General features: G+C 46.4%; 1 protein-coding gene across 1 annotated transcript in view; it reads right to left on the minus strand.

The window, feature by feature from the left end:
- The window catches only part of LOC135385101 (cubilin-like), a 129,939-nt gene that overhangs the window by 67,455 nt on the left and 37,997 nt on the right, over positions 1 to 24,487 (minus strand). Inside the window, exons 26-35 of the mRNA XM_064614277.1 lie at positions 24,021 to 24,181; positions 22,925 to 23,106; positions 19,053 to 19,212; positions 18,809 to 18,993; positions 15,112 to 15,474; positions 11,809 to 12,162; positions 6,426 to 6,515; positions 5,521 to 5,599; positions 3,586 to 3,705; positions 1,679 to 1,897 (exon numbers count right to left, since the gene is read on the minus strand). Of these exons, the coding sequence (XP_064470347.1) occupies positions 1,679 to 1,897; positions 3,586 to 3,705; positions 5,521 to 5,599; positions 6,426 to 6,515; positions 11,809 to 12,162; positions 15,112 to 15,474; positions 18,809 to 18,993; positions 19,053 to 19,212; positions 22,925 to 23,106; positions 24,021 to 24,181 (1,913 nt within the window). The remainder of the gene's footprint in view (positions 1 to 1,678; positions 1,898 to 3,585; positions 3,706 to 5,520; positions 5,600 to 6,425; positions 6,516 to 11,808; positions 12,163 to 15,111; positions 15,475 to 18,808; positions 18,994 to 19,052; positions 19,213 to 22,924; positions 23,107 to 24,020; positions 24,182 to 24,487) is intronic.

Consider the following 24,487-nt stretch of genomic DNA (forward strand, 5'->3'; position numbering starts at 1 on the left):
TATGTAATTCTTACGGTGAATATTAAAACATTAAGATTATGTTGTGAGGAGACAACTCAATGGGAAGACTGACTGCTTCAGCAGAATATATAGCAAGTAAGAAGAACGGTTTCAGCATGGTTTCCATTGGTGTTTATGGTCTTCATTGTGTATTTGAATTCAGCCCATACTCGCCTTGCACACCCGCAAGTTCAGACTCCCCCGCGTATCTGGCGCGCCGCCAAAACCGCTTCCGCAAGCGTGCTCTTCTCCGTGAAGTCAGTCGCGGGTACACGCGTAGAGTGGCTTCCAAGGTATATATAAACAGGTAGCGAAACTCCCATAGGGCCATGCGTCTTCAGATGGCGCCATAATAGAGACTGTCAGCGCCATCGATCCGTTGCGCGGACTACTACTTTTGTAGATAAATGACGTCACATATGACGTCAGCAGCATAAATAATAAGTAGTGCATAATTAGCCAATGCACGTTTGCATCCGCGTACTTCGTTTGCGTTGTATACCCTTCATTTTTCCTAAACGAACCATACTAGTCACCCAGGACAGCTATACCAGGCGAGAACGGAGAAGAATAAATCACATCAGGTTTAATGGCACATATCTGTTCGAAATACATAGAGTTATCACAGGTTTTGACGAAGGGTACGTGATAACCACAAATAAACAGGACGTTTCACTTAAGGTCCATTCCTAACCTAGACCTGGGTCCTGTTCCATTCCTAACCTAGACCTATTGCCGGGTCAAATTTGTTTTTTTTTTACCTCGCCTTCGCTACCTGGGTAAATTTACCTTGTGGCTTCCGCTCCGTGAATTATTTTTCATTATTCTCTACTCTCCAGTGCCCTTCTCCTCTCTCATGCGGTTTACTTCTCTCTCCACGTTTCGACCGGATCGACACTGACACTTTTCCTTGAAACGCCGCTGCTAATGCTGCGCATACCGCAAAAGTATAAGTGACGTAAAAGAAAGTCGCTAAAAGTGCAGCGTTCGAAAAAAAAACGTAGAAACGATTTGACAAGAACGTCGGAAGCGTGCACCAACCACTACCTACTAAATTGTAACGAGCATATCATAATCGGCAACTCCTATACAGGATCCTGTCCACACGATAAGATACAGATGCTCTGCGCAACGGCCCGCGAGATTATCATTATATGCTCGAAAAATGGAGATTTGAATTTTGAACGTACAGAAGCCGCAGAGACGGATATAGGACTAGCGGAGCAGACGACAACATCATCTCCCATAAAAACACAAATGATGATAATGAACTTTAGCAACGCGCGTCTCCCGTGGGGCATCTACCCCTTGCACAAAAGTGATGATGATGATCGAAGTATTTATGGCGCACAGGCAACTAAGGCCATAGTGCGCCAGGTGATTAGCGTCTAGGTAAAAGCAGAAAGACTAGGCTAAAAATAACAAGTCATAAAAATCCAGGCATCAAACATGATATATGGGCAAAACCGTGGATTGCAGAAAAATACTAAGGTAGACTGAAGTACGAGGTATTATAGTAAATGCGGAAGCGAAAACTGCTCCGATGAGTAACTCCAGCTTCCAAATGCGGCGCTGGGAAAGCATGTAAATGGTATAGTAGTAGGTCGTGGTACAAACTCATACCAACAGCTGGTTATTACTACAACGGCAAAGAATAAGACGTGCATGCTATACTTACATGCAGTAAAGGCCGAGTAACCGGCCCAGAAGACAGCGGAGTAAGATTGCACGTACAAAGCAGAACCGGTGGATGTGAACGTGGGAGGGATGGACCGGGAACATAAAGTGTCCAGGATTGGCGAATCAGGACTCGGTCCGTTCCGTATGGTGACGTTCGAACGAGAGCATTCTTGCATCGGTGTTTCGATGTCTGTTACTGTCAGTGACACCCTTTCGCCTGGAAAGGGCGGATGAGAAATTTTCGTGAAACTCAAGTTGCCGAAAGTGCGATACTACATAAGATAAGACTATACATGCGATAAGACACTCTTAGATGACAACATCACCTAATGATATCGTTCCCTCTTCTGTTTTGTTGTTGTTGCTGATGATGACGTCAGGAGAAAGAATAGATGTGATGTTCTTGAAAATATGACGTATCCCGTGTTTTCAAGAAATCGAGAGTCCGAACGAAAGCATCCCAAGCAGCACAATGTACTGAAAGTCGAGTGCAATAGGGGTGGACGTGTAGGTGGAAGGCCTTGAACAGAATCGTGACACTAAAGAACATTGATAAGACACATACCGTCCACCCCTATTGCACTCTACTTTCAGTACATTGTGCTGCTTGGGATTCTAACAGGCCGTTGACTCCGAGCGTCGTTATCCGGCAAAGTATATAGTACTTCAGGCTATTGGATATTCAGGATATTGGTGCGTCCGCTTTAAAAACACAACTTCACCAGGTAACACGCTCCGCGCAAACCACAGCACCGACTGACAAAGTTAATGTTTCTCATTGGAGGAGGCAGCCCGACGTACGCCTTCTTGTGTTCGCAAACGTACATCTAAATTGCCCCAAAAAAGCGTACGCCCCCCCCCCCCATTTTCAACGAATCAGGATGGATTGCTCTGCATGACAGTTGCTTTTGTGCCTGTCGAGCCCTTGACATTGTTACGTGAAGCGTTGTTTAGTTTGTGCATACCATGTGAATAAATGTCGCTACACCTGGTACACATCTTGTACAACTGATCACTAGGGCCCGGATTTTTAGGCGCTAACAGGTAGTGCTCTTCGTCTGACAAATCATTCTAGGCCAACCAACCTTCAGGACCATATTGTTTTATCTTCCGATTGGAAGGAATGTTGATACAACAAAAAAGACGGGGCGCGCCCCCTTTCTCAGCTTATCGGGAGACAGGGGCAATATCATCCGCGATGATGGTTGGCATATTGCGTGTTATGCGGTCACGAGCGCCGCCTGTTAGTGCCTACAGATCCGGGCCCTGCTGACCACTACCCGACCAGCACAATGTACTGAAAGTCGAGTGCAATAGGGGTGGACGGTATGTGTCTTATCAATGTTCTTTAGTTTGAGGAGTCTGTTCAAGGCCTTCCACCTACACGTCCACCCCTATTGCACTCGACTTTCAGTACATTGTGCTGCCTGGGTACGCAAAGCATTGGTCGCACAAGTATCTGAGCAGCACAACACAGAGACCCCGCTGTATCACTTGGTAACGGGACATATATAGCATATCCCTTTGTTTTGGGTGAGGTAGTCTGAGTCCAGTTTGCGTGAGACGACCGCAGCTGAAGCCCAAGTACACGCTAAGGTTTACACCATATCGCGCGCATACTCTGTTATTTCTAGGGTCGGGGATGCGAAACGGCCGTGCGCACTAAAAAGTTGGTTTCATGTGCGCACGGAGTTCGGTAGGTTATATCCTCCAAAAGTGGGAATGTCCCTTCGCGCACGTTCTTTAAGGTGGCTTCTTCTAACCTTTCTTTTCTCTTCTGGCCCTTCCGGTATGGTACAGCCGATGGCAGCACGTGGTAACATTCGCCGCACGTCACCGAAAACTCCACCAGTTATTCCGTGTCATCCCAATCGGATATATCAATGGGAACACCGGGATACTCACCGGTGACGTTAGTAATGAGAAGCCACGAGCAGTTGGAGCCTAATGGTGATGTGCTGTAGTGTGGGAAGTTGATGGAGGAAATAGCGCCAGGTACATCGACGTTGACTGTAGCTCCACAACCTGAGAAGACAAAAACGGTTAAAGGCAGAGACACAGGATCCATTACATCTATCTTGCACTCGGAGTCAGAATGGGTTGATCTCAACATCACGCAGTACACACGGTGCAAGGGGACCGTGCAAGAAGGCACAACACTCCGCCCTTAGAAGAGAGAGAGAGAGAAAAAAAGCACTTCACCACATAGCACGATGAAGGCCAATCAGGGATCCCAAGAGGGAATCCACGTATATAACCGATGATTTGATGTCATGTCGTATGGACAAAAGTTGTCCTCTACTGCCCAGTTTATGTCCTCGCACAGAGATGGCGTGCCGAAGGAGAGGTCAATTGCTGAAAAGGAGTGTGTTACACTGTTTATGTAGGTTGGCGCTCATGTGTTGAGAAAGAAAATTGACCTTGTAAGTAAAATCCTTTCCAATATCTTCCCGCCCGTCAGTCGGCCTTTTGACTGTCTCACAATAAGTTAGCGGCATTGAAATCGCCAAATACGAGACACGGCGATTGAAGTTCATCCAGTAAATCTTGCAGTCATTTTTGACCTACCACCACCGACGGAGGAAGATATCAAGTGCAAACTGTTAAAACTCCATGAAGACAAATTTAAACAGCAACTGCTTCAATTCGTGTGTTCAGTGGAAGGTGCTTCGTAGGAACAGAATTTTGCATGACGATTGCAACACAGCCAGATGTACCTGTTGCGCGGAAACGATTCGGAGCAGGTTCCACCGTCGGAATGTGCATGCTTGTTGTCGATTCAAGTAAGCTTCTTGTAATGCGACACAGAATACATCATACCTGTCCGAAAAATGGTTGGCGTCAACGAGATATGTAAAAAGACCTCGACAATTCCACTGCAGGATAGCGATAATGGACAAAATAAGAGAGGTGTGTACGAGACATGTGTGCATTATGGTGAAGAATGTACTGTTCGATTAAAGTTTCATTATTTTTTCTTTGGGGCCATTATGGGCTGTCTCGGAGTTTTCTTCCGGGCAGCTGCGAATTCCTTAGGCGATATATCGGGGCAGTGAGCCACTCCCCGACAGACTACACTCTAAATCTTTTCACACCTTTAAAGGTGTAACAACGTGCATGGCGCACGCCTTTTTAGGTGTAATTTTGGTAACATCATAATGGAGCACGGTTTCGCATAAATTTTCTTTACTCGAGTGTTGTCTGTCCTCCAAAAATTCAGTCTTGCAACATCTCAACATTGTTCAACAGTATTGTAGACACTTGCGCGTGCTACGCGTGCTCGATTATCGATAGCGATGCATATATGCATTAGCTCGTACCTACGATATCCAAGACATAATGAAAGCAAGATTTGCACCGACACTTGATCTTTAGTAATGCTTTCCAAATTTTGTAAAATATCATCCTGGAGATGCAATGTTACGCAACCAGGTTGAATGTTCATAGCGCACACCTTTAAAGGTGTGAAAAAGTTTACAGAGTACCTTGAGCTCTCCTTTAGACTGGGAGCTCGCGCTCGTGAATGAGCCTTGCGATCTTGCATCGGCATTGCACTCTACAGAAGTCATTTCCATGGCTGGCGATTACAAAAGTGGCTTTCTTTTTTTTTTACCAAGAGAGCTTCTGTTTCTCCTAATCGGCGTTTCCTGAAGTTCTGCTTCTCGCAATGGGGGTTTGTCAGACCTGAACCAACACGGCGGCTATCTTTGCAGATCAATGGACGTCGGGCTTGATGGGGTCTTCCCTCCTCGTCGGTCCTGCCGTGGCCGTTCTCTCGGCCGGGGATTCGTTGGAACATAGCTTCACTGTCTGCCCCCCAGCACTTTGCCGGGTGCATACCTTCGGGTCGGAACATGCGCTGGGGCTCTCTTCGTCCAACTCTCTTCCCTTCCCTATTTTTAGACTCTTCGGAGTCCTTCTACATAGCCTAACGTATAGATTCGCTAAACGAGTCAACATTATAAAATTTTCACGGAAACAGTTGCAAAGTACAATCACAGTTGCTACTGGACACGAGCGTTGTAAGCCTTGAAAGTACTTTGGACAATCCGTTATACCCTGCACAAAATGAAGTTCTTTCATTAGAGTCGCTTAAACGACTCGCACGTTACGTGCTCTCGAAGTATAAATCGGATGCCCGGAATGGAGGGGTCGAAAAAAAGACTCGGCTAGACACCGCGACCTTGACATTATTAGTGAATCGGTCTTATCGTCGCGTGCTGATATAATCTTTCGACTCATTCAGTGCTTCCACACGTCAATGGTCCTGGAACAGCTCGCCGCACCAGTGCGACCTACGTTCCCATTTTTTTCTATTTCTATTTCTATTCTATTTCTATTCTATTTCTATTCTATTTCTATTCTATTCTATTCTATTCTATTCTATTCTATTCTATTCTATTCTATTCTATTCTATTCTATTCTATTCTATTCCATTCCATTCTATTCCATTCTATTCCATTCCATTCCATTCCATTCCATTCTATTCTATTCTATTGGCTCCCGCCTTACCTATTTGTATGCGCAACTCGACTGCACTGCCGGCCGGCTTATATTATATAATATCTTCAAATAAATTTTCTCTATTTTCGTGACTCTCCACTTTCCAAACTAGCATCCCGATTTATGGGATATATTCACGACTGAAGAGACCGATATAGTTGGCCACTTGCCTTGCGTGAAGTTTGCCTTGAATCCACGTCCTGCCGACGAGCCATCTCCTTTAAGCCATATGGTTAGCCGACTGCCCGTGCTTCGAATGAGGGAGGCTCCGGAAGGCTCCCACCACAATGTTTCAGGATTTGGGAAGACACTCCATTGACGAAATCGTTCACCTGTTCATGAAAGATGGCGTTTACTTTGCGTCAGTTGTGGCGCAAACACGTGGACTGACATGAAATAACGCGTATTCTTCCAAAAATATGGATGGCTGCCGCGACTTATTGCGAGAAAATACGTGCGTTATTGCATGATGGCGTTGTGCATTAAGGTGCACGTAAATTAAAATGTTCAAGGTGTTAGGACACTTTCTCTGATCTGTTGAAGCATAATACATATGCGTCGTACTCATTATGAGAACACCGTGGAAAAAAGAATTTTTCCTCTCGCTAGATTGGTTCGGAAAATAGGCGCAGCCACAAAACGACGACCCACGGTGTGACCTCCCGGAACCCTCTCCCCCATTTGGCTTGGGAGACGCGCATCTTCCCTCGAGTGCTCCCGTGTGACGTCACCGATGTCGCTTCTTCGGGGCCGTTTTTCTCCGTACCTGCTCACGTCATGGACCAGAAAACTTGAATTATGGGATGATCTCGAGTGATAGAATAGTTTTTCGTTTTTATCTGGGAAAGCTGGAAACCAGCTGTCACAACACCTTTAAGTCGGACATAAAGGAAATAACGAACACTGTAAAACACCAGCTCCCGTGACTCAGTGGTCAGGATGATCGCTTTCCACGCCGAGACTGGGAAGTGACACGGGTTCGAATCCTGTCACCGGCTGTGCTGTCTGACGTTGTCCCTGGGTTTTCCGAAGGCTTTCTAGACGGATGTCGGCACAGTTTCCCCTGAAGTCGGCCCAGGATGAATACTAAACCCCCCTATCCCCCATTCCTTCCTGCTGTCCTCTCTACACCTCTCCACGTCTGTACGCCGCTCATAGCTACAGTTGCTTCGCGGCGCTAACACCGAACTTAAAAAAAACGCTATAAAATACGCGGTATGACGGGAAAGAACGCAATTTCCTGCTAAAATTTGCACGGTGAACGCGACTTATTGGCAGGACAGAACAGACAGTACGGAACAAATGTTCCTCAAAAAATCTGGATGGTCTACGCGAATTTTTGCAAGAAAATACGTTCGTTATGACGTTTAATAATGTTTATTTTGTTCGTTGTGTAAATTTCGTTAGTTGTCGCATGAGAAGGTAGCCATCCCGACGTGAAAGTTTGCTCGGCCAAGTATTGGTTACCAGTCCTTCTCAGTCGTAGTTTATAGGTTACTTTCGGACCGAAAAATTACGGAAGTAGCGTCAGGGCAGGAATGGTGTAGTCTCGGATATGCATAGAGCCACAGTTGCATTAAAAACTGTGTCTGTGGTGGCCCATCCAGTAGAGGAATAATGCTAGTTGGCAGAATAATGTATGCACTATTAATAATCGCTGTTTTACCTTATTACACCGTTCTATTATTAGGAACACAGTGCATGGGGTGACAACGGAGCGTCCTTGAGGTGTCAGAGAATAGGTGGCGTAAGTATGGAGGACCTAGGTTAGGTATGAGGCAGTGCCAGATTTACGGGGCCCCACCACCGCAATTATTAAATGCGACGGCATTTCTTTAACGCGCTTTTCGGCCTCGGCGAAGACGTCGCGTTAGTGGAGAGGGGGCATTTCACGATCGTGATGCGCAATGACTCCCTGGTTTATTCCCATATCGCGCGCCTTGGCCGAGAAGAAACGTTTGTTTAGGCAGGCGGGGATTTAAGAGACTGGAAGGCCTGCACGATAGCAGCCGCTAAAACATTATAGACAAAACACCTGATTACTTTCAAATCGATGACATAATGGGCGCGCTCCTAGACCTACTGCCGAGTAGCGTAGGTCACGTGACAGGGTTATATAATGTTCCGCTTGAGAAGACAGCCGGTCGAGTAAGTTCGGAAACGCATGGTACTCTCTGATCGAGTAAACACGGGTGCCAGTTGCTTTCTACGGGGATGATGGGTGGGAAGACATTATGGACCTCCTACAGGATGGCTGTGTCGTGTTGATTTGGCCACGTCGGTGTACCCACGGTACGTTTGCCCAGATCCGTTTCTAGATTCCCCGAAAAAGAGGAGACGCAACCTGTGTGACGTCACTACTCGGTCTTACTCGTCCCTGCCGACTGGTGCCGACTATGGGAAGGTGCGTTGGCAGAGCTAGCTCCATGGCTTCCTCGATCTCGTTCCGAAACGCAGGTACTGACGTCATCGACCCGACTCGGTTTTAAAGCGGCGCTTCGAGTAGCGCTTCGTGAAGAACTCTTAATTTAACTTACAACGTTTAGGAGGGCACCCAATGTAATGGATCTTCGGTTTCACAGCTTGCCTAGTAGTATCGACCTTCGTTTTAATGCAGTAGCATTAGAAGGGTTATGTAAAAGGAAAAACGGCGGTGTCGATATGCGGACAGATGTGCGGACGGTTGCGCGCGCAGAGCAGAGGAGGAGGTTGGCGGCGTGTGAGATGCGCAGGCACGTCTGAGCGTGCGAATGTGTGGGGGAAGTTTCAAGTAGAGCATTGCACCGGCCCGGGCCTGGCTTGCGGGCCGGGCGGGGCTTGTTACTGGCAGTGTGCTCCGGGCCGGGCCGAGAACGGTTCGACAAAATACGTCAGCAACACCGGCCGGGCTGGGCCCGAGCCGACGAAAGACGCCGGCATCGCGGGCCTGGAGGGGCCGACAAGCATGTTTCCGAGAGTCGGGCACGGCCGTATAACGCAGCTAATTCCACACAATCGACGACTACTACTTCACACTATCACGTGCTTGTGTCATTCCTGTGCATATATTTGCAAAAACAACGAAAGGACACTGTATTTTGCGGATGGTTCAACACACCAGGAGATTCTCAAAACCACTTCACATTGCTCATGACTCCTCGCGTATTTCACAATTACGTTCGGAAAGCTTGGTGAGAGGGGTAGGGACTAGGAGGAATTCGTCAACAGCAGTCTCCACCACGGCAAAATGTTGATGGTGTAACGGTAACGCGGTTGTACGCGTGGGTTCTGGATTTAATTTCGTCTCGTGCTGCTGCGGTGTTAAACCGCCAACACTTGTATGTTTGTGGCCTTCTCTTCTGTTCTTATATATTTACTTATAAATTTGTTTGATAATCGCTAGAAACGGCTACGTCACGGCTGTAACTACTAGGCCAGGCTGCACTCGCCGAGTCATCCGGTCGGGTCATTTTTGGATGCGCCCGGGCCGGGTCGGTCCGGAAAAGTTGGCCCGTGCGGGGCTCAAGTTTGAAGTAACAATGAGACGCGAACCAGGTACGAATGCCGGGCCAAGTAGGCAAAACAAATAGAATGCGATCGACGGCGAGGGCTACCGACACTGAAAAACAACTTACGCAACGGAAGGAACGACAGAAAAGAAGCAAGAAAGAAAACAGGAAGCAAAAGAAGGAATCAAAGGAAAGACGCAAAACAAAGAAGGAACCAAAGGCTTACTATAGCGCATTTCCAAAGGATCCACCGACGGATCTTCCCAAATTGTATCGTATTAAATAACCTACATTGCCTCGTTTGCGTAGAGCGTCTTGCGATCTGCTGCGGGAGTCTGCAAGACGTGTTTCGTGTAATGTTGCCAGTCAGTGTCGTGCGGAGCATTTGCGCATCGGCGGCGCTGACCGTTGTAGATTTAGACGAGGAGGGATCGTCCGAGTGATCGTGTGCGCTGACACGCATACGTTAACAGTCACGGCCTTATAGGAACCACGACCTACTAGATTATAACGACCATGTCGTGGGCACCCCTTCCCAGCGCCGCACTTTTGGAAGCTAGCGGTGGCGCTCCTCATCGTCCCAGTTATTGCTTCCTCAACTTCTACAATACTTTGTACTTTGTACAGCTTACCTTAGTATTTCTGTACAAGTGGTGGATATTCCACAGATGTTTCACTCTGAGGTTGATTACCATCATCATTCTACGCGTTTTCATAGGAGCTATCGCTGTCGTCTGCTACGGTAGTCGTACATACGCTTCTGCACGTTCAGAATTCAAATTTCCATCGTCCAATCGTGGCACGCCGATGAGTAGCGCCCCTGGCGGATAGCGCGGACGGGCTCCTCATAGGGGTTGCTGATTGTGACGTGGTCGTTATAATCTAGTAGGTCGTGATAGGAACAGATTTACGATAACGCTTCGAGAAACATGATATGCCTGACTCCTTTGGAGCGGCTGACATTGCGTCGCTGATCTTTGGTTGGACAACTTCTTCTAAAACTCCCGACGGTGTACTTCTTCGCATTTGCGTAGCAAAAATTGTGAATTTATATCTCTACGTTCGCTTCTCAGGGTGTTTGAATAGGACGATTTGTTTGCATAGTGGCTGGCTCAAACTCGGCTATCGCCCCTATCCCGGGAAACAGCTAATTGATAAGTAGTAATGAATGTCAGTTAACTACTACCTTCCAGTACCTTCATATGCCGCCCGTATCACGCAGCTTCTAAAACGAAATTCGTGAAGCTGTCATTGTTTTGTTTTCTATAAAGAAAACATGTGCCGAATCAAAAGAAGAAAAAAGACAAGCCCTCTATACCTCGCTAATGATGGTCAACAACAGTTCGTTAGAGCGCTTTCGGAACTGATGCTTATGAAAAAAAAGACGTCAGGCAACCGTGTCATACGGCAGACTTAATACCTTGCCATTGTTACGCTAGTGTGCTCCTAGTTACCTAAAATCTACTCGTAATTGGTAATATGCTTGAGAAGGAACATTCTTGAGCTCATACATTCGGGGCTCATTGCAAGTTTTCAGTAAGCAGGTCACGAAACGATCCACTTTATGCCAGCACCGTAATGTAGCACTGAATAGCTTGCAAGATAGTTGATGTAAGACCTTAGGAGATGAAACCTGAAAGAGCAAAAGTGAAGTACTCTTTTTGAAGCCTGAGTCGTATAACGAACTAACCAACTACTGTACAGCGAACTTTTTCCTGTATGTATCGCACGGTATAGACGCACCGTTCTCATAAATCCCATGAAAATGACCAGACAGAACCACCATGTACTGGCCGCAGCCCGCACTGTAAATCTGGCAGTGCTAAGAAGTTTAACACGCTCTTAATTCTGGTCCAAGATGTGAAAGTTTTATGTGTGTTATGCGAGGGGGCTTCGTTCTTTTTATCACTCTGTGATTTTTATTGTGATGCTGACTTTAGTCACTTCAGTTCAATTACGTTAATACCTGGCCCAGTCTTTACCAATAATAGCTAGAGTTGCACATCGATTGTGCCCAAATGTTTGCTGTGCTGCTGCTTTTTCAGCATCCCCTATGTGGTAATCGTACAGACTCTCTAAAAAAAATTAGAAAGAATACCTTAAGAAGGAGAGAGAGAGAAAAAAAGAGAAAACTCACCGCCACGTAGCTCTGCGAACAGTTTGTGGACTGCGGCAAGTCAAAGTCGAGGAAGTTGAGCATGACGACGTGTCCGTCAGCCGTCTCCAGGTTCCAGTAGCAAGTGTCGTGGGGATTGTAGTTGGCAGGGTAGTTTGGAGACGTGATGAACGTAGTGGATGTTGTACTGAACTTACCGCCGCAGCCTCCCTGTCGTGTGACGTAGGTTGCACGGAACCCTTGACCAGAGATGGAAGGGTCGCTTCGGAAATGAACGGTCATGGTGTTGCCAGTGGAGGTAAGTACTTGCCACGAAATTCCAGACTCGCACAATTCTGTTATCAATGGAGAAGTAACATCTGGGCCGCCGTAGACCTGTGGTGGGAGTTAATGGAGAGTTCGAACACTTGCGCCTTATCCAGTATCAGACTTGTACGTAACGGGTAACGGGTAATTGCGTTACTAGGAATCAATTACTTTTTTGAGTAATTTGTAACGTAATCGATTACTTTTGTGGCCCAGTAATTTTTTGAGTAATTCAATTACAATTTTCAGTAATCAATTACCAAGTAATCGATTACTTGGAAACTAAAGTATCCACATTGTTTGGGACGACGCACACACACATATATGGGATGATTCACCGTCGCGAGAAGACAAAACCAACTGCCCTCTGCAAGTTCGGTGCAAGGCAGCTGTCTTATCTCTAGGACTTTTCCCGCAACAATTACTTACCCGAGGACCCCGAGGTCAATTGCCACAGTGTTCCGCACGTGTAGTGTATTTTTGAGTCCACTGTCCTCTCCCCATTCATGTGTACTATCTATCCGTAACCCGGCCTGTATGCAGTAAGTTGGACTGTAGGTTGTACTGTGAACCTGATGAGCCATTGGTGGGAGTTCCAGTTGGGACTCTTTTCACAGAACTCTCAAAACTCTGAACCTCTCGACACATTTTTCACAGAACTCTCGACCCCGATAACCTTTTTTTCTTTTTTTTTTGTGGATCTATTTTTCTATATCTTTTTTCTATCGTTTTCTCAGATATCGAAAGTAATTGGCAAAGTAACGCGTTACTTTTCAAGGCGTTACTTCATTACTTTTTTTGGCAAGTAATTTGTAACGGTAAAAAAATACTTTTTCGTACAAGGTAACGGTAACGGTAATCAATTACTTTTTTTTAGCAACGCGTACAAGTCTGTCCAGTATACGGCAAGGCATGACATTCTACAGTCAAACACCTTTATAGCGAACACCTTTTTAACGAAAATACCACTACAGCAAATTTCTTTTGCGGTCCCGCTGGAGCCTATAGGTCCAATAATGGACATCCTTTTTAACGAAAATACCTTTACAGTCAAACTCCTTTACAACGAAACTCAGGGGACAGCAAAAAAAAAATCGCAGTAAAGGTATTTTCGTTAAAAAGGATGTCCATTATTGGACCTATAGGCTCCAGCGGGACCACAAAAGAAATTTGCTGTAGTGGTATTTTCGTTAAAAAGGTGTTCACTATAAAGGAGTTTGACAGTACTGCGAATTTTTTTTTTTGCTGTCCCCTGAGTTTCGTTGTAAAGGAGTTTGACTGTATTTTGCACCACAAACGATTATACTTTCAGTCATTTCCACCCCAAAACTTCCTTCGAGTGGAAGGCCCTTTTCCCCGCTCCATTTGGGGATGGGGATGTGATAAAGAAAAAAAAGTGAGGATGCGAATGGCTCTATTTGATCCATTACTGGCCATTGATTTTTTTTTAGAGAGAGAGAGAGAGAGAGAGAGAGAGAGAGAGTAGAGTAGAAGTAGCTGCGTTTTGGAGCTTGGTGACGCCCGAGTTTGGGGTCTGCTGCTCCATTTCTTTTAGTTGAGGAGCACGTTCCTCTTCTTCGCTTGTATGTCGGCTGGGGGGAGGGGGTTAGCTGGATTAGGTAGCTTGTTGATTATTTTTTGAGAATGCGCGAATTCACGATATATAGTGATTGTTAATGATTTTTTTCAGTTTTGCTTTGTATATTCTGTACGCATCCACTTGAATTTGTACTTGCTGTTACTCCCCATCCCCTCTCTAATGTTAATAAGCACTTTGGGTACCATAGATAAATAAATATGTATTGCAGTGTTTTGGGGCGAACTGGCAATGGTAGGATTTTTTTCCCCTCATCGCTGGATTGATGCGATGGTCGACGTCTTTATTTTGTTTTCTCTTCAAGTAGAGGAAGAATCCGTTCTAACTGAACAGTCTTACAGAAATAACTCAAAAGGGATTCCAATCTACAGATTGAGCTAAGCTAGGACACCTACCCAGCGACTTCTAAGCGTGCGTCATCTGAAGGGACAGACCAACCACTCTCACTCACTCATCCCCGCTTTCACTCTTACACTTTTCTCACTCATACACACATTCATACGACGGGATCGACGCAAACTGGCATCAGTTGAACGTGAGACAATTGATGTTCTGAGGCTGGAACGCACAGAACGACGAATACATACAAAGCCCTTTCAGTGACACAGATAAAATGGTTAAAAAGCAAGCGAGCTGGTGGCTAAGATCCATGACGAAAACCCGAGACTGGGAAAAAAGACGAAAAACAGACGACACAACACAAAGTCTCAAATTGAGACTTTGTGTTGTGACGTCTGTTTTTCGTCTTTTTTCCCAGTCTCGGGTTTTCGTCATGGCTTTCAGTGACTTCCATCTTCCATTTTCTTGACTTCCATGGTAGTGCAGCGCTAGAAAGATCGAAAGAGCTTGCGTTCACGACAAAGAACTGCTGTTTGCTCAGGTAGCCGACAAGAGCCCTGTTATTCCCGGTAACATGAGAACTATGGGCCATGTAAAGTAAAAAAAACAAAAAACAAAAACAAAGAAAATAAACAATGAAAAGAAAAGAGAAAACAGCAGTTCTACATGTTGCACAAATAAGCGTACCACTGTAAGAGAAAAGTTTGCGCTCTCCTTCGATGCAGCCGAATATTTCTTGTCGTTATCGTCCGATGTTGCCCAGCATGAGAAAGTGAAAGACCTAAGTGCAGACCTGATTCTGTGCCCATCCACCTTGTAATTGAGCACTGATGCAGGCGAGAGCCCTACTGATATTGCGTGACCGCTGCCGTCCCTTGCCGGAAGTTAGGAGAGTCCATAAGTTCGGATTGCTGCGTCAGTACCTTTTCCTGAGTTCTTTTACTGTCACTGTTTATAGTGGACTGCGTGGAGGCTTGTGTGTTTGCGTCGCCCTTGGACATAAGTCGTCTGGCTCTGCCATTTCTCATTGTTCTACAAAATGGATCGGTTGCATGTCTAGCAAACATGAAAGTCAAACCTACCCGGACGAAGTCGAAACTGCAGCCGTGCGCGCTCTCCATATGAAAGTCGCGGAAAGTGAGCTCTATTTTTCTTCCTGGCGCCACCTGGATGTTCCAGATGCACTCCGTGTTCCGCGGATAGCCGTTGGGATAGTTGGGCGTCTGGATAGCACCGGAGGGCTTTCGCAATTCGCCGCCGCATCCTTGCCAGGCGTACTCGAGACGGAAGCCCTCCATGCTGTTACTGTCGTCTGTTATAAATCTAACTCGGACGACGTTACTGGAGGATGTGATCATTGAAGGAATTCGATCCCCACACAAACGGGCCAAGTGGCGATTTCCTGTGGGAGGACCGTCGTGTTCTGCTGTCGTTGACTCGTTGACCTGTTGGAGATAAGTAAAAAGAAACGAGCATTTTAGTTGTGCGGATAACACATTTAAAGAGAGAGTTGTTGGAGGAAAATTTAATATAACGTGGTAATGCATACAAGTGTGAATAGGACAATTAGTACAGCAAACAAACAGCAATACATACATACAGCAATACATACAGAAAACTCCACAACTACAAAGAACACAAGTCAGTAAAATCAGACTATATACAGTTCATTACACGCAACATTTCCGCAAGCGACATGCAACAACAAGACAGCAGAATATTTACAACAAAACCTCTCACACAAAAGGAATAGAGAATGTACAGCAGCAAGGCATTGACCCAACAGTGTGTAATAAAACCGCAACAGAACATGCAACAGCAAGCCTGAAAATATATACAGCGACACCAACAAAAGGAAAGTACATTATGTACAACATTATGGCATAAGCTAGCCCAAGTATGCGCAAAACCGCAACAGAAAGATCAGGTAATTGCTACAAAATAAGGATTATAAACAACATTTTATGAATTACAATATGTACAGTTAAGGAGGAGCGCCTTCCACGATGACACGTCCATCAACGACACGAACGGAGGGATGCGAACACCACAGCCGCTCGAAGGTGGTCTTGCCCAACGCAAACAAGTCCCGCTGCAGGGTGTTGACGAGGTTAATGCGCAACCGAGTTTTAGTGTAATCTGTGGTGTCTCTTAGGGTCTAATGAAACAGTGCAACTTCATCGGCGCACAACTCATGTGACGCTACCAGTGAAGGTTGTGAACACGGAAGCCATGGCGGCGCAACACAAGTTGCTGGAGGGATCGCCTTACGAGTGATTTTTCATGTAACCTTCAGGCGCAAACGTCAGTCCTTTGATTACTCCTCTGGAGACGACGTCGAGCTACCACCGTTGCTTTTCGTCACGTGACTACCTGTATGAAGGTTCCATTGCTGCATTCCGCAGGGATAAGGGAAGCATGGCGATTTCAAACGGTGGTACGGACAACAATTTGTGGTAATACCGAGTTTTAGTGCACTGTACGCTATCAGCTTTGCGTACGTAAGAAATAGCGTTGGTGGTTCTGCACGCGCACAAAACATAAAGTGAGCTTCGCGGGTTGCGCGGCACCACCACGCTAACTCTTACGTACGCAAGGGGGATAGCGTATGATGCATTAAAACAAAGGTATTTTTGCGTTACTTTATCCCAATCTTTCAATCTTGTTTTCAGCTTACCCGCACCAGTGAAGAGATACAGCATTTGATAAACGTTCTGAAGAATGAGTTTTTGCGCAAGTCTGACATGAACATATACGGAAGACGCCGCGACAGCAACAGCTCAAAATTGAGAAATCATCCATGTTTTGGATACATGTCGACCGGTTGCGTTTTAAAGAGTCATTAGGTAAGAGACAGGAAAAAAGCACATTCAGGAACGTGTTTTTTTTTAAAGAAAAAGGGGGGAACACTATAAGGTCGCACAAAGCAATATATGCAGTTGTGACGGTTGCGATGCACCGAGTTACACATCTTGTGAAAGGAACCCACTTGGTACAACTTATGCTGGTGAAAAGGTGAAGCTAAAGCTGCGCTGTGTGTACGTATACCCTTAGTATTACGCATGCACATGTTACGCACGACACTGTGGAGCGTTCTGGCGTGTCAAATGGGAAACCTACGGTGCCTAAATGAGTTAAGAAACCAAATGCAACAAACTAACGATTGGCACCGTTTCATACGTTGTAGCCCATGTGGCCGACAAGCAAAGGACCACGTTCATCAGTTGGACGCTTTTTAAATTTTTTACTATTGGATTCTTAAAACACCAATTTTTTTCAAGCCTCCGCCGACTGTGGCGCCGAACAACGCTGATGTTGAATTCCAATGGCAGAGTCGGAGCAAGTGGCACACTCCGCAGTGGAGCGGCTTGATCTGGCCTAGAGCAAGTGATCCGAATCTATACCGAATCTGCGACTGGAACACTTGCGCCCAAGTTGGAGTTTAGCCCTCGCCAATCTTTCTTGGTGGATGACGGCCAGAGACGGAGGAAGAAGAAGAAGAAGAGAATTGTACTCACGTTCCAATACAACGCCATGTTTTGCAACATCAAGGTCCTCCTAATCTCCTAACGTTGCCCTGGTGATGTCTGGCTGATTACTTTCTTCAAGAAACGAAATTGCTAACGTACGACGCGAAATACTAGTCACGGTGAAGATGCGTCGGGAAGCGGCCATGTTGCCGAATCAGGGACAGGAAATAGGAACCACGAGCGACAAGTGACACGTCTCGTAGAGTTCTGGTTGAATCTGCCTATTTTGGTGGAGCAGTCTGGGTTGCTCCCTGGAGCGACCTTGGCTCCAATGCCGCTCCGAAGCTCCCTTTGGAAGACTCCAGAACTGTTCCCAATCTGCCAATCGAACAGACTTGTTCTCGGCGGAGCAACCAAACTTGCTCTGGAAACGCCCCGAATCTGCCATTGGAATTAAACGTGACAGATATTGGCAGACGAACAGGAAGTGACGTTTTAGGCGTCCTCGCTTGCCCAAAGTTCCCCAGGGCCAGCGTGCTGAAACCGGTCCTTCGGCCGTCTCCCTCTCTGCAGCGGCTTACGTCGTCAAGGAAACGAAACAGAATGCGCATCCTTAATCGAACATGAGGCGTCATTCCGAAAACGGTCAAAGAAGTCAAGAACTGAGAGCGATGGACGAGTCAGCTGGGCGCGCGACCTTTGGATCGCAATAGCTTCGTTACGCGGGATCGCAGAGACATAGCGTTTTGATGTAGTCATATTCGATACACATGGACAGATATGTACAAAGCCATTTCTTCGAAAGTTTGGAGATGGTTTCAGAACACCTTTTAGAATAAACGAGCCTATGGTCTCGCGTTGCTACGAGTGCGGCACGCAAGCGTCCAACATGCGGAGGCAAAGTTCAAAAGTCGCGCGCGTACACTGGGCGCAAAAATCACGTTGTGTACTGCATATGTATCGTGCCAGCAACGTCATGTTCTTGCGCACGCAACTCCTTTCGCGTGTATTTGCGTGCGAATTACTAACACTCTCACGTACTCTAACAGAACTGGGAGTGTGCTGTGCAACTGATTTCTTCTCAGAATGTTCACAGTGCCATGGGCGTCTTCTAGTTAACAGAAATGGAATTACATTACATCGCTTAATGAATCGTCACAATAATCATCATGACTACCACGGTCCGTATCCTACTACTTCTGATGGGCAGCGAGAGCGCATTTAAAGCTGTTTCATACTGACGCCCTCACCGCAGGGCAGTGTGGTTATTCAAGTTTTCACATAGGAAGAACAGGAATGGTGAACTTACTTCAAGGTAATCGTAATTGCAGTTGGGATGCGTCTCCAAGTGAAAATGAGAGAAGGCCATGGATACGTTGTGTCCCATGGGGGCCATAATGGTCCATGTGCAGTTGTAATTGTGGGCGTAGGAGTTCGGGAAGTTGGGGCTCTCAATGACTCCTCTCCGCTTGTTTCTTATGACGTTGTTACACTCTGCAAAGTGTTTGTTTTCATGCATATAAAGGTAAGCTTGTGTTGAAGCACAATGTTACCTGCGGTGTACGCGATGTGAAATCCTCTTCCCGCTGCGCTAGAGTCTGTACGAAACCTCAGGAACACCGTGGCGTCCGTGGATAGATAGTGTATGGCCATCTGGGGAGTGTTGCACAGACGTGCAAGGCGTGGTGACGCATTCGACGGACCGTCATAGAGCTGTAGAGTCCCGTACAGGAAACATAAAAGGAACATATAAAACAATCTGTGTCATGGTTGGGCCATCCAAAAAGAATCGAACGTCAAGCACACAGAAATATGCACAACGATTTCCGAAGCTCCTCTCTGCAGAAGCTGGCGTACTGCCTGTTTTCTTGTACATATCTGTTATTTGTTTCAGAAATACTGTCGGCCTCATGTTGGAGGCCCAAGTAGGAGTGTACAAACCATAGAGAAGTTACAAGCTACATTAAACAGCAGTATTGCACAGAATACAACTTCAATACATCCCGTGCGTACATATTTGAATGCATCTTCACATACAAATACAACATACATCTCATGTATTACCACGTACGAGAAAGTCAGTGACTTTGTCAACGAAGCAATTGCAGGGAGGAGGTTGCGCAGCTTCTTCTGGTATAAGCTATTCCACTCTTGGACATCGCAAAAGAAAAAAAAAAAAGAAGAATATTTGAAACAATCATTGTTGGCTGGAACACATCTGACGGGGCGATTATGCGTAAGTGGAATACATCTCACAGTAATTCGTGCGACGTAGTCCTCAGGCATTATCTTTAAGTTTGCACTTACCAGAGGATAGAAAAACTGTAATGTTTATGTTTTACGATTTATGTTACGTTTTACGATTTATGTTATGTTATGTTGTACGATTTATGTTACAAGGTGAAAAATTGGAACCCGAGAAAGGGACAGAGGAGGGACGACACGACACGTTCTCGAACACAGCCTGAGGACGTGTCGTGTCGTCCCTCCTCTGTGCTTTTCTCGGGTTCCAATGTTTCCACCATGTACCAGCTGGCCTGCACCCTTTCCCTTTTGCGATTTACTCGTATGTTACGTCTAGTTTGCAGTGTACTTAGCCCTGATATAGTGTACAATGCATCTAGGGGATCATCTCTTCTGTACCTATTAAACATACAGCGTAGTACTTTCCTTTGTAATTTTTTCAAGCATATCTATGTTTATCTGTGATATCTGCAACACTTTAGTTAAAAGGGTGATAAACTGGTATACAAGGAGCACTTTCTCAAATGTTGTTGATACGTCGCCGATGGTGAACCTTCTTAAAAAGATATTGTCTCGGAAAAGTAAAATGCCGACTGAATGTCTCAATTTGAATATTTTTGTTGAAGTATTCACTGAGTCTTTCGCGCTCATCCCCGCTCTCCGACGATAGTCACACTTCATTTTGACGTCGTGCACCATCAAACATTCGAGATGTATACTCATTGATTTTGCTGCAATATCGGAAAGCGAGATCTATTCTAAACATTTTTCCACTTGTCAGTTTCAAGTTAGCCGAATTCAATGGTATACCAAAAGCCCTCTATGTTCCATCTCACGTGCGCGCTAAGTTTTCAGTGCTGTATCGCTCCGCGAGGTGACCGCTCTGTGCCCGCGATTGGTTTCTTCGTTTATCTCAGTGGGTCCCGTCATTGGCTAGGAGAGTGAAACCGCACGCACTTCCGGAGCGTGGAATGCGGTGTTGCTATACCTTTGAACCTGGTGACGTGACCCTGTTCCAAGGATGAAGGAGAAAGTCATGCGGACTATGTTCTTTGAATGGCGTTGTTTCGTGGTAAAGATGCTCGCGAGAAGTAAATGAATTTTATATTTGGATATCGTGAGCCACGTTCTTTCGTGGAACATAATAATTGGAGGATGTTCGCCGCCGAGCTGTTCAGTGCCGCTCTAACGGTTCTCAATATAGACAACCACCGTCGGTAGCAGTGTAGGTCCGTCCATGGTAGAGAGAGAGAGGACATCGTGAGAGAGAAATGGAGGAGAAGGTGCGGAAAAAAGCACGGAAAGGGTAGAAATGAAGAGAAGAGCAGGTGTTCGCTCGGCGGCCTCGAAGACAGGCATGTGATGCTAGATGGAGGGTGGGGGGATATGTTTAATCCAAATAAAAAAGAACAGAGAAGGGAAATGATAGCCACGATGTAGGCTTGCTATTTCCAAAACCTAACAAACAAAGAAAAGAAAATAAAAGCAGCAGCAATTACGAAAGAAAAATACAGAGAAAGAAAACAGCTCCTTTACTAAAGGTTGTGCAGACAGTCACATAGGATGTATCAGAGAGTTTCCCAAGAGTTTACATTCTCGAAGGGATCGCGTCAGCGCAGACGTGACTTCAGCTTGCTGAGCAGGGCCAAGTAGTACCGCGAGGGAAAGCTCTCGGTAACCTACTTGAGCGAGACGGTTTCGGAAACTCGACCTGTGATCTTCGTGCCGCTGGCAGGCAAAGAATATCTGTGGCCCGTCAGCTCCTACCTGACACGTGGGGCAAAGGGGTGATGGATGTTCACTCATCTCAAAGAGGAGGGATGGAGTTCGTGCCACATTCAGCCGCCGCCGATGAAGAAGGGATTCTTAAACCATACGTCATTAGTGGGCCAATGGATCTAAGGAAGGCATTTGTTCGTATAGCTTCTTGTTGAAAGAGCCGCGTGCGGTTGGCAATAAAGCGGCGGACTTTCAGCTGGCACATAGATAGCCGGCAAGGGGAAGGGCAGTTGATTGCTCAGTGTCTGTGTTGCTCACCATGGGCGATGCCACGATGCAAATTGTATTGCGTTTGCCCATTTAAGGGTACTCTAACGTTTACCCATATCTGAGCACGCGGCATCCAGTGCTTAACGCGCTTCGCGGAGAGCAATGTGTGTAATCAGCCTAAGCCATTGCTACCATCATCGGCAGTGTTTGAACCAGGTCCCCCAAGGTCGCCATCTTCCCATGTATTTGTTCCTATCCCGATGCGTGCAATGCCGGAGGCCACCCTTAGATACCCCATTGTTACCAGACGTTGGCTTGCGTTTGATTGTAGCGCGCTAAAGATCCAGTTGAAGCACAGTCCAAGCCAGGCCAAGTCACCGAAGGAGAAATGGACGACTGCGCCTGCGGCGCCAGTGGCGGCGCCTGGTACGACAGGTACGCTATGTGATGCACGCAGCCGTGCACTAGATCCTTCCGATCGCTCAACGCGTTTAAAAACGGGACCAAAACGTGAAACACGGCACAGAAAGTTGTTATACGCGTTTTATTTGGGCATATAGAGGCTAGATTCATTCGCAGAAACAACAAAAACATTTTGCCGCTAAACTTAGCGCGCTGAAGTGATCCGGAACGGCAACAGTGGGGTATCTAGTGGCGGCCTTCTTCGTTGCACACTTTTCCGAGGTGAGTTTGGGAGACCTGGTTTGAACACACCACTATGGGATCAGTATGGGGTGATCGCATAGCTTGCACTTTTTGGCCTCACTCGTGCTAGCAGTGTTGACGACTACAGCCGGAATTATGGGCATACCGAGATGGGGGCAAGGGGAGCTCGTGCGCGGATGGGGAGCACGGGGCTGCCCGACCCCGCAGCGCCAAGGTCATTTGTGAAAATTGCACGTTCTCTAATCACGGGTCGTCATGATTGTGCCCAAATGCCATATATGAACCTCTGAAAACCCGCACAGTCTGCAGAGTGCATCTCCAGGAAAAGAGGTTAGGGGTGCACACTTTGCCCCCTGGCACGCCGATACTTTTTACTTATGAACGTTATGTCACGACTTTTGCGTATTTGTTCCTTCCTGCAAATGGTGAGTTGTCACAGCAAGTAAAAAGCGTCTTCGTAAGTAACGATGATAAGGCGGGTCATAATGTTTGCCATAGAGCCATGAGCTTCTTTGAGTAAACCTACCTCAAGGAAGTCGTGGTTGCACGCAGCATGTTGTTCGATATCAACATCGACGATGACAACAGAGATGACCGAACCTTGTGAAACCTTTATGGTCCAGCTGCAGTCGGCGTTGTGACCGTAGGGCTGTGGGTAGTTGGGTGACGTGATATGGCCCGACGTACCGGATGCAACGCCTCCACAACCTGCGCACACGGAACAATCCCAATGGTATTTTTATGAAGAAAGCCGCCCGTATTTCGTGCAGATACTGTTCAAGAATCATAAGTTCAAATGGAAGAGACGCATTCCAGATGGACTGCACGAGGGAACCCCACTCCATCCATGATAGTAGGGTTAGTTGGTTGGAATACATGTACAACGTACTCTTCCTACTCTTGCAATATTTAAAGGGGCCTATTGAAGCCTACATCGTTGTGTTTCCTCTTCCCAGGTGGTCGAAATTATCCCCAGTCCTAGCCCGCGGCTGTTGCAGCACGTAGCCGCACAAATGTGAGGGGACGTACCTTACGCGTCTCAGTCTACTTGCGATTATTATTACTATTATTATTCGTTTTTTTTTGTCTCCAACACAATACAGTAGGTCTGTTCCAGTAATTTCTGTTTTCAGATTCTGTGTACCAAATATCGTTCTTAGCCATGTACTTACTCTGGTGCACTGCTTGCCAGAGCTTTTACTGGTACCAAAGACAAAACAAGGGCGCACCAATTATTAGTGTTTATAGTGTCGGTATATCCCAGATCATTTTTGGGTTGCTCTCGATCAACTTCTCATAAAACAGTAAATATATTCGCTGTATTTAGCTAGCTAATCTTAGTTTATCGTTATCACTGGAATAGTCCGCGAGAGGTACCACGGAGCGCCAATGGGAAGGGGGAGCAGCTCAGAATGGAATCCTCTGGTTGGGCAGCGGCAAACCCGTTCGCGAACCGGTCGAGTGTTGACGACTCACCAAAACTCCCTACTTGTCCTGTACGCTTAACCATTACGTGAACCTCTTACGTTCTGTGCATCAAATATTCACACAGTGCGGCGTTACTGAAACACATGTTCACAAGAAACGTACTTGTCGCCATAAGGAAACTCCGTGTTACTCACCAGTAAGCGCCGTGTCGTAGCTGACCTCGAATCCCGCGCCAGACACAGAGTCGTCGCTGACGAAGCGAAGTCGGAGAACGTTGGTATAGGAAATGAATCCCTGCGGTGGTTCTCGCGCGCAATACTGGCCAGCAATCGGTGCTGCAGGTTCTCCGCCATTTCTAAGCAGGCAGGGTAAATATTCATTATTGAAAAATGCATGAAACGTTTCGAAAGGCGACCAAGTAACGCAAGGAGTCCAATAGATGACGCCTTGCGGGGCGTCAGCAGAAACGCACAACCAAATAGCATGAAAAAATTTTGCTTTTATTAAGAGGGACTTACCGGAAGGATAGTCCTGCGATATTTTAGTCTTAAATCGAGGGAATAACGTTGGTACGCACTGCTTCAATGTAGAAATTAGTATTTGTGGAGTATTGGCGCCATAGGGCCCAAGACTTCGCACTGTACCGCGGAAAGAGACTACG

This window comes from Ornithodoros turicata, chromosome 2, assembly GCF_037126465.1.
Source record: "Ornithodoros turicata isolate Travis chromosome 2, ASM3712646v1, whole genome shotgun sequence".
NCBI classification, from domain to species: domain Eukaryota; kingdom Metazoa; phylum Arthropoda; class Arachnida; order Ixodida; family Argasidae; genus Ornithodoros; species Ornithodoros turicata.